Here is an 11,208-nt window from a genome sequence, read left to right as displayed (position 1 = left end):
ATCCCATTAAAACCAAAGCTATATTCTAAAAAGAGATAATAAAACAAATAAGGAAACCAAGCAATAGGAATTCGATAAACTATTTAATTACTATAATGAAAACGGATTTCACTACCAAATCAAATAGAAACATCACCTAGCATCTTGACAACTCGCCGAAGATCTTGCAACCAGGAAGATACAATTATTGCTTTCCACTTAGCAAATCCAAATAAACCAGAATCGCCTGTTTGAGTAGGCTTTAAAAGATCTACTACTCCTAATCCCCTACTAATACTTATACCAAGCACACCCCCGAATCGAGACCGAAATAGATCTAAAAAGCTCCAGCAATTGATTATTACTCTCAAAAAAGTTCATTTTAATTCAATAATAGAAATTAGAGTATTTTAATATTATTTTGTTTTTTAAAAGATTAATTAATATTACAATCATAAACCAATTGCTTTGAATAGAGAATACTGTTATAGCACTAACTACATGATCTGTAATTGCCTTTATGCCTCAAGCACAGTATACTAATGCACCCTACTTTCTATAAGTAGGGCTTCACTTTTTCATAGCTTTTCTATCCTTATAATATAATATAAGTCTTTACCCGTACCTTGACATATATATAATATAAATACAGATTCTCTCATTCCCTTTTCTAATAACTTTATCAAAATTCGGTAAAATTATATTCTCCATAACTCCTATTCCCTCAAATTTTATGAGAAAAAAAAAATAAAAAAAAATATGGTTTATGTTAGAAAAGGTGCTTATACCGCATATCACGCTATGCTGTATTGGGATTAGCCCGCATGTAACTCTGTCGAGTCCACACATATATATTGTATCTCTATGTAGAACTTAATAATATTAAGGCTTTTCCACCAACTCATATATGATCTTCTAACAGTTTGGTATCTTATCATAGGAAACCTCAACCACAGGTTTCTCTCGGGAATACTTCTGGATATTCTGATTTTGAACCGAATAGGTCTTTCCTATAAGTAATCTTTTATTTAGATTAAATAACAATTCTCCTCCAACCTCACTATAAACTATTTTGAGTTTCTTGAAATAATCAGGTTCCACTTAGGTATAAGCAATACCGAAAGGCTAAAAGGTTTCTCAAAAAACTCAAAATTTTTTATGCCTGAGTACAAGAAATAAATCTTGCCCAACCCTTTTTAGATTTACTTTGTGAAAAAAAACTTTCCTTTTCAAATCAAATTGTTTATCCAGATTCCTATAAGTACCATTGAAAAGATTCCCACGAATTGTTCTTGTAGCCCTTTCGCAGTAATAAAATATAATTCATTCAAGAATAACATTATCCTATTTCAGGCTCGTACAAGACCACAGATCGGTTTTGGAAGGGGGATTGTTTTTCCCCCTTTCCATCTGTTATCGGATTAACGTCGTCCAACTCTTCCACAATACTGAATAACTCCTTGTTCCCCCATTTCCTATCGACTTTTCCAAATCAATAACTTTCTGCTTTTTGAAGCAATTCAAAAGCTCAGATTCGTATACAACTTCCTGACCTTTTAACATTCTTCTCTTTACATAAATCACTAATATAAAAGAATAGAAGATGATAGAATCATAAAATAATCCTTCGTAAATACCACAAATAAGTCATTAAGACATAACACCTCCAACAAAGGAGAAAAGGAGAAGGCTTTACATAACGCATTACAAACATACAAGAAAATAGATGAAAACTAACTGCTTTCTCTAAACTACACAAAGAAGACCTATAAATACTAGCTACAGAAAGAGGTCACGTGACCAGTACCAAGTTTCGCTCACACTAATATAACTATCTCTAATAATAAACCGGCTTTTTTGATAAGAATTGTAATTAATATAGTCTTATATATTGGTATTGCTTTTTTTGTAGTAATATTAATTATTCTATTAATACAATAAAATTAACCTTTTATACCTATATTTCTACTTGAATTGTTTTGTTTTAGACTAGGCTTATATTTATCAATATATCATATTTTCATATCGATAATATTATTGGAAGAATATAGATGATTATTGCTTTTCTTAGAGAGAAAGCTGATAATCTATATATAGTATAAGCAATCAATCTAATATATAAAGCTATTTTTATAGCTTTTGTTATATGTATTTTGATATATTATAGGAATAAAAGCCGGTAATTGAAGAAGATGCCTAGCTATCTCAGAGTGGGCTAAGCGCTTTTACTCATTTATTTATTTTATTTATTTATAGTGATTAACATCTAATATCTAACCTCCCAAGGGGTATTCTAGATGTATTAAGGAGCAGGCCTACAGGCCGCTAGTGTTTCAGCTGCTTATAGTAATATAATGTTAGCTAATCAGAGGCTTGTTGTCTCTAGTATTTTCCCACTCAGTACTGTTCATAACAATTCTGCGGCTGTTTTGTTTAAGGGTTTGTAATTCTATTCTAAAGAGCCTTGTTTCGTATATCATCCAGATGTTGGCGGATGATTGAGTCGATTGTTATTGATTGGAAAAGTGCTTGGGGTGTTTATGGCTGGTCGGTATAAATCTTAGGTTGATTGGGGTGGAAAGCTTGTCCTCGGGGTACTAAAGCAGATTGATATTTATATAATTATATATAGTTTGGATATATTCTAATATAGAATTTGGATTTGGTAAGAAGGTTAGTAAGCTATATTGTGATTACAGGATGCAGTTGATATATATTATTATATTCTATTCGGATCATAATCGATTTGATATAAACAATTAATTACTGTGTATTTGATTATTGATTGAATATCAAAAGAAATGTAATGGGCTTTTCTCGATTCTATATATATAAATATTTATATTATTTTTGTAATTGAATCTAGTATAGTAGACTGCAAAGTTACTATATCCAATCCGTATCGCTATAAGTTTGTATAGTATTTTATAGAAAAGCTTAAGGCTCCCCGATTCCGAAATATTATATACCGACTTTTATATATTATATATTTTAAAGATTAGATCTCTTTTTGTATTCCACTACTTACTCTTTGAATATCGATATTGATATATAGAATAGAATAGGAGTTGCTGACAATGAGGAGATACAATGGGCCAGAATCAAATGGTGTAATTGTATCCTGATTGATAAGGCGATCGGCTGTTTTGTTGCTCTTTATTTTGATATGTTCAGGGGATTATTTGATTGTGATATTGTAATGTTATATTGCTTGATAGTATTTATGATAGGTTTATTGAAAGAATCAATAGCATTCCCTTATATTTCCTAAATCATTGAGGTGTTATTAATGTATAATTATATTCGGCCTTAATAAAGGCGTTTGATAGTATTCAGGAGGGTACTTCAATCCTTACTACGCGTTGATTGTTTTGATATCAAAGATATGCGATTGTTTGTATATGTGGTTATAATTGCTGTTGATCTATTATTTACTATAATAGATTGCGAAACTATATTCTACACAATAATTATATTTATTATATTATTCAAATCTATCTGAGAATATAAAATAGTCTTCTTAGGGAATTAGGTTTTATTAGTCTTTAAATGCTTTTGCAATGTTCTCTTTGCTTATACTATTAGTTGGATTAATATAACACTCAGGGGAAAAGTGTAGTTATAGAAATTTAGGGTATTCGATTGCAAAAATTGCTCATTCTATTCTTTGCAATCTAATGATGAAATCTTTTAGTGTATTTGTGCTTTGTTTTCTTTTTTTGATATACAGCTTTAATTGGTTTACAAATAGGTGTTGTATATCTATTGTTTGAAGTCGAAACACGAATCTCAATCTGGCTTGCTTTAATGTAACAATTCTAGTTGGGAGATTAGTTTCTATAAGGAGTATGGTTATCAGGGTTATCTTGTAGACAGATAAAGCTTCCTGTATTGTATTGTGAATTGTCTTGCTGATTAGATCAATATATTTTTTGATTCTAGTGCTGATTGGAATATGGCCTGTATTTGGGTGTTGTTTGTATAGCCTATCGAATCATACTTCGGAGCCAAAGAGGGCAATAGGGAGTACACAGGTAATGATCGCTTTTGCAGGCAGACTGCAGATGGTCCGTAGGCTGTATACAGAAATGAATTATATTATAATTACTTTCTAGAATATATTATAATACAGAGTAGATTCGCTATATCTACAAACACTTCCCCAGTTCACTTGTGATAAAGCTACTAGTACTAAGCTTCTATAGAATCTTCTGATTATATTAAACTATCTATTGTATGATTATCTTCGGAAATTCCAATCAAAACCAAAATCATTTCTTTACGTCTTTATTCCTGTTTGCTTCTTAAGCCTATCTAATACCTTTATTATATTCTCTGCTTTATAGTATCCGATTATAGACTAATATACACATCTATTCTCTCGAGTTATATAGATAGTATTACTGTTGCTATCATTATATATTATGCCTTACGGCTAATAGCCGTTTCGTATTATCTTGCTGGATCTTTTTTATATAACAAGACCGATTATGTCTTGCAGGCTTACTATTTCAGATTTTTAATCAGATAGTCTTTTTATAGTATTTCCAACTTATTAATTAAAGCTCTATTTATAAAATCCATTCTCTCAATATATAATTTGTAATCGAAAATAAAATATTAAGAACGTATTATATATATATATTATAGGATTAACCTTTATCTAAAATCCTTTATCGCTATAATACCGATCGAGCATTATCAAGTGTGGCTTACTAAAAGCATCCTTTCTATATCAAAACTCCTTCACTATTATACCGCTTCTACACACTCAAAGATAAAATACTAAAAACATTCTTCTCCTACTTCATATATACTCCCGCCAGCCCCAGTAAACACTATCCTAACCTTTATATACTTCCTACTACTCCCCTCACCATTTATAAATATCCAATCGAATATACCTACAGATCATATATATTATTGAATTATAAAAACTCTACACACTAGCACCCCAAAAGTATTCTATCGATTTTGTTTATCAAATTAAGAATATTAATTCTACTTCTAATACAAACTTCAATCAGATTCAACTATATTATAAAAGCTTTATTATCTACTATTTCAAAGACTAATTCCGCTTTGTAGATATTCTACTGTAATATACTCTGGCTCTACTCTCTATACAGATTTATAAAAGTATAGTTCCATATCAATCCCATTCTTATCTCCCTTCCACTATCGAATAGTTTTTCATCTCCGTTTTGCTAGTAATCCTCTATTCCAAATATCTTTATGATTACCCTCAATAATCAACTACGCATATCTTCACTCCCAGTACAGCCTCCGATTAGTATACAACTATCATCCAGCTCCAGCTAACTCTACTTAACTCTCCGATTATACAATCGAAGGTTCATAGAATACACCATATACAGGTGAGAATCATCGTATCCCCTCATATCTTTTTAGAAACTCTAATTTTTAAATATTTTGAAATCTTTAGGTTTTTTAGAACTCTTATTTTCTTTTTCTTTAAAATTCAATAACAAAAAATTTATAAAATTTATAAATAATATTTATTATTAATAAAATGAGTATTTATTGATAACAAAAAAACAATTAATATCATAATATACAATCAAAAAATTTGTATATAAATTTATATTAAATTTCTCTTTATTTAGAATATTAACTTTATTATTATAAGAATGGAATTCATAATCGAATAAGATAATTGCTTTTAAGAATTTTATTAAATCTTTTCACGTTCTTGCTTGTATAAAGTCATTTATAATCTATTCCGATATATGTTTTGATTTGATTGTCGCGTTTGGGCTTAGAGGTGCGAATCAGAATGAATCAGAATGAGTCATAATCTTTATAGGTGAAACTAAGCCGCATCCATCGCTTGACAACGTCAACCACATCTCTAATCAACGGTTCTCTCCTATCCTTGGACAGGTATAAATGGGCAAGCTTCTAACATGACAACCACGGTAATTATACTCTCCCGCTGATTTCTGTTCTTGTGCTTCACTTCTCCGATGGCATCATCTCGTAAGAAACATGCACTCATCTTCGGTGCCACTGGTCTCATCGGCTGGGGAATCGTGAATGAACTTCTTTCGAGCTATCCTCAACCCGGCGTTTTTTCAAGGGTTACTGCAGTAGCAAATCGCTCACTCCTTGTAAGTGACACCCACTGGCCAGAAGGGTCCTCAAAAATGCCAGAGCTACAGATCGTGACAGGAATCAATTTGTTGGAGGGGACATCGGAAGATTTAGCCGCTTATCTCAAGGATTGTATGAACGATTTCGGTAGCATCACGCACGTTTTCTATACTGGTACGTGAAGTGGAACTCGTTTTTTGGCAACGTTTTCTCACTTGTAGCAGTCTTTGTCGCAATCAACGAGGACTTTATCAAAGAAGCCGAAACAAACTCCGTCATGATGCAACGGGTCGCCGAAGCCGTCAACAGCCTCTGTCAAAATCTCGAGTCTTTTGTATATATGGGTGGGACAAGGGCATGTCACCTCTTGTATCGCTCAAACTTTATTTCTGATTTGTACACAGGGCTATGGTATTTACATTCCAAACGGTAGCTTCACAGCACCACTCGAGGAAAGCATGGTACACAACTTGTCTCCGGAATACGCCAAAACAGTCGCATACCCAGGATACAGACGTGTTCTTACAAAGGCATGCAAAGATCGGAGTTGGAAGTGGTCTGAAATTTGTCCGGATGCTGTTGTTGGGTTCAGTCCAATCGGGTCCAATTTCTCACTCGCCTTACACTGGGCTCAATATCTTTCGTTGTACGCGTACAACCATGGTCTACGTGAGCCAGCCGATTATGGTAAGGTTCAAGTCGCCTTTCCTGGATCTGAGGGCGGGTACAATGCATTGTTCACGCCTGTCTCGACACGGAGTTTAGGCCGCATCTCGATTCATGCTTCTCTCAATTCTGATAGGTGTGGCGGGAGGATTCTGAATGCAGTTGATCATGGTAGTCCGACTACTTTTCGCGAGCTGTGGCCAAAGATCACCGGATGGTTTGGTCTTCAGGGTGTCGGTCCTGCTGAAGAATGTCAACTCAAGCCAAGCGAATACATAGATAAATACAGGTCACTGTTTGAAGACAATGGAAAACCGAAAGCAGTCAGCGCTGGAGTTGGTGTGGGGAATAAACAGCTCGACAGTGTCGGTTGGTGGTTGGAATTCGATCGACAACTAAGCCCAGACAGGCTGAGAGCGTCAGGTTTCGAGGAGGAAAGCAATCCCATTCAGGGTTGGCTGAAGGCTTTTGAGAAGTTCCGAGCAGCTGGCATCATTTTTTAGTCAGTCGCTGGCCATTGTGTTACTAAGAGTAGAGTAAGAAAATGCATTTGATGTGTTGCTGACATCCGTATATCGAAGAGATACGAAACACCGAGGAAAGGCTTTTGATTCCCTCTCGCATGCTGATTGAAGGTCTGAAGACACCAGTAAATGCAAATGCGTTTGACCAAGTTTTTGTTCGATGCAACACTTCTTGAACCATGCAAATTCGGTATTCAAGAAGATACATACTCCTTCAGCAGACTCACTCAGCCTCCCTTTTCGGGAAACCATAATCAATCAGTACCTATAACTTCTATCCCTGCGTGCCGAGACGCAGTTGACGGCTGGAAAGAAGTAGCAATTGCAGCATGCTTAATTGGAAAAGTAAGCGGACTAGCCGTTCTCATATATGTAACAATATACTGGCTGCCTGTAGCTTCACGTGATCTGGTATCCAACTGCGTCTCATGACCCAGGAATGGAAACCAACTTTTTTTTTGAAGAAATCGCAGGGTTAAAGCAGTAGTTGTGATGGAGACACCCTAAGATGTGGATCCAGTGTTAAGCAACTGAACTGATACAGAGCCATCAGTATTCTTGAAAGTGCTAGTCGAGAGACTAGAAGGTGCACCCGAAGGCTTTTCGAAAGACAGCTCATTGGGCGTAATATCAAATATTAATACTTGGATTCCGAAGAAGTACGCCGAAGATACATTGAGTAGTTGATTACCCAAAGACTGTGTGGTCAATCGACTAAGAGGATCAAGAGCTGTTTCCAAGCCTCAGCAATCCATATTAGTTTCATAATCTGTCATTGAATCTTCCAAAAGCTTTCTTGACCTTGAAAAGGTTCCATCACAACTAATCGATCATTTAGGGCAAGGAAAATAACCATCAGATACAAAAAGTGTGTAAAGCTAGTTTCGGTAGCTTCTCCATAAAATAATCAATTATGCAATGTATTCATCCAGCATGGAATTTATCGCTACGAGACGACTTATGAAATTGTCGGTTTGGAACAAAGCGGGGCTTGGATACGTAGAACTGCATGGGAACTTGTAAGGATCGGAAGCTCCAGTCTCCCACGTGATGTAATGTAATCCTTAAGAGTACGGCCGAAAACCGAGACATCAATGCCGATGTGGGGATACCTTCATTTCAACGAGACAATGGATAACGCTGAAATGAGGGTGCGATGGTTCTCATATCCATAATCCTAGATCGTCCGACGTTTCACTTCTCAAGTACCGTTCCCTCATTTCCACAATCTCCTCTATCTCTGCCATCCTGGGCCTCCACTTTATCCTCCGCTAACTTTCAAAGGTGGGATATTTATTCAGTCTCTGGCAATAGTATCTTCGCTGGGAAATCGGGTACCTCACGACCTGTTTCGAGGCGGAATATCGGTACTGTATGCCGGGCCCATTGTGGAGATTATTCATACCTACTCCATGCAACTCTTTCCCCTCAAAAATGCTTGTTTTTGAACCTGGTTTTGCCACTAAAAAGTTAAGTCTTGCTCCGGGCAGGGGATAGTCAAGGCGGAACTTATGAACTACTGTGCGCCCTAGCAATAACGTTGCTGCAGTTTGCTGCTAGGCTGAATTTCCGTGTTGGTATCTATATCTAGAAATTTCACACCTGCCTTCGTGACTGCCGGATAGTGACCATTTGGTATTATTTTATACATTCGTTTATATTGCATGAACTTCGTCTGCTCTGTGCGACTACTGGTTACCCTCCAGTTTGGAGAATTAGTGAGGATCAACGGCCATTCCCTCCGGGCACTAGCCAAACTCTCCATTCTCCAAGAAAGGCCCGGAGGTGGGATATCGTACTTGGAGAGACATTCGCGAGTGATTATGGAAGCTATCATAGCCTAGGTCATAATGTTTTTGTTTCTTCATGAATTTATCCCTAAAAAGACGGTTGGCTCTAGTAATGATCCAACTCTAATCTGGAAATTTTTGACTTACACCTCCTTTGATAGGCCTAGTTTACCAGTGTGTAGTTGGATAGATGGACTTATATTGTCGCCGAGAATTCCTGATACACAAGATATCTTGGTGAGTCGGTAACGAGACCTTTCATCTTCCAATCGTGGTTTCTGAAAACTTTCAGAGGGCTTCCTTGTTCACGTGACTTTACAGATAGACCGTTGATAGTAACGCCTATGAGAGATACGTTTGAGTATTTGCACGCTAGAAATACGGGAATCAAGCTACTTGAGGGTCACAGACTCGGAGATACCGATATACGAGATAGTGACGAATAGTGAAAGCCAATAATATTGTCCTGTCCGGAAGTTGGTTACAAGCACTGAGAGTAATACGCATTACTATAAGTGCAAGTGTATGGTGAGGCGCACGCGGTTCTTCCAGTATAACCACTTCCTCCGCATTTTCCACATTGGGCGACTGCTCCGGTACCACTGCTAGAAGTAGCGATTGGGGCGGCACCGGTTGAAGTCGGCTTGACAACCAAAGTTGTCGTTCCGCTTCCACTAATTTTTTGTTATCTTGTAAACAGCCATATCATGGCTTGCTAAAGATCCAGATATGCTAGTTCCTGATCCTTTTTTACCGCTGTAGAACTCTGTCCAGCTCCATGTGCCAGAGCCTAATCCAGGAACACTGCTAAGTGCAACGTTATAGTTGAGCGCACCATTTGCAGCTACGATGCCAACCACGACACCATCGGAAAGCGGCCCAGCCCAGTAGGGATATAGCTGTCCAGATATCGGCCCCGCCTAACCCGATGGAGTGAAATAGGTAGCTGCTTTTCCAAGGGAATCTTGATTGATGGAAATTATACCCTGATCTCGTTAGACGTGGAAAAGTGGACACCACTGAAGAAAAACTTACTGCGTTTTTGATTATAGCAAGGGAAGAAGACTTTATACTGGCGAGATTTGTACCAATAATCAATGGAGACTTAGCGATTGCCCAAAGACCAAAATGTGCTCGCTCTTCGGCTTCGGAGAGACCACCATTACCAATTTCCTATACTCAGTCAATCTGAGAAGCCGTAACAGGGAATCTCTTTAAGCTTGGCAGCTTGACTTACCAACATATCCAAGTCATTAAACCTGCCAGGACCGGAATATTTCGAGATCCCCGCCGCAGTGTTGGCAATCGATGAGACCGAGGACCAGGAGTTTTGAATATCACCAGTGACTCTCCAGGAATTCCCAACCGATCCGCCCCAGGTCCATACACTGTCCACTCCCCAAGAGCACAAGGAGTATAGTATGGTATGGAACACGGTTTTCAAGGTATTACCGAATGTCTGATACCAAGCTTCCGAGTTTCGTGCAATCCAGCATGTTTGTGGAACTTGTCCGTTGCAGGGAGTGTAGCAGTTGTCATATTTCCACTGAAAGAGTAAGATTTAGCTTCAAACCCTTCGAAGAAAATTGGAGAACAGGAGAGTAAAGCAGATTATTCTCACGTAATCGACCCCCCAGCTACCTAGTAAAGTAGCATCTTGCTGCTCATGTCCCTGGGAGCCTGGATATCCTGCGCACGTCATGGTACCCGCATCACCATATAATCCAAACTTAAGCCCCATACCATGAATCTGATTGACGGTGTGTGCTATACCGTTAGGCCATTTACTGGGATCGGCGACAAGATTGCCGGAGGAGTTGCGGGACTTGGTGTGCCAGCAGTCATCTATATTCACGTATATGTAGCCAAGGTTTTTGAGCCCCAGGTTTACAAACTGGTTTGCTGCAGTCATTGCCGAAGAAGCTGAAGCACCATTGCATCCAAAGGCATTCTGAGGATGAATCAGTAATTGTGAGTCTGGGTACGGGATAGTGAGAAGGGGGAGTTACCCAGCTGTTCCAACCCAAAGCAGGAGTACGACCAAGGCCGTTGCTGATACGCACTTCCAAATTGCGACTATCCACGGTAGAACCCAGGAAGCCTACAATGAAGGCGAGGAATAATTGAGAACGCAT

General features: G+C 37.5%; 2 protein-coding genes across 2 annotated transcripts; one reads left to right on the top strand and one right to left on the bottom strand.

The window, feature by feature from the left end:
• Positions 1 to 5,966: 5,966 nt before the first annotated feature.
• Positions 5,967 to 7,262, top strand: EAF02_000976 (uncharacterized protein; the record flags this gene model as incomplete). The annotated part of the gene is made up of 3 exons (XM_038897024.1): positions 5,967 to 6,267; positions 6,318 to 6,448; positions 6,498 to 7,262. 3 exons carry the CDS (start codon positions 5,967 to 5,969, stop codon positions 7,260 to 7,262), a joined length of 1,197 nt encoding a protein of 398 aa, XP_038763883.1.
• Positions 7,263 to 9,747: 2,485 nt separating this feature from the next.
• EAF02_000975 (uncharacterized protein) lies at positions 9,748 to 11,208 on the bottom strand (the record flags this gene model as incomplete). Its single annotated transcript, XM_038897023.1, has 5 exons — positions 9,748 to 9,993; positions 10,109 to 10,246; positions 10,311 to 10,619; positions 10,695 to 11,024; positions 11,083 to 11,208. The coding sequence occupies 5 exons, from the start codon at positions 11,206 to 11,208 to the stop codon at positions 9,748 to 9,750; spliced, it is 1,149 nt and encodes a 382-aa protein (XP_038763882.1).

The sequence above is a fragment of the Botrytis sinoallii genome, assembly GCF_014898435.1.
Source record: "Botrytis sinoallii strain Bc 23 chromosome Unknown BSIN_001, whole genome shotgun sequence".
Lineage (NCBI taxonomy): Eukaryota > Fungi > Ascomycota > Leotiomycetes > Helotiales > Sclerotiniaceae > Botrytis > Botrytis sinoallii.
The sequence above is the reverse complement of the archived record's forward strand: the minus strand, read 5'-3'. Positions and strand labels throughout refer to the sequence as shown.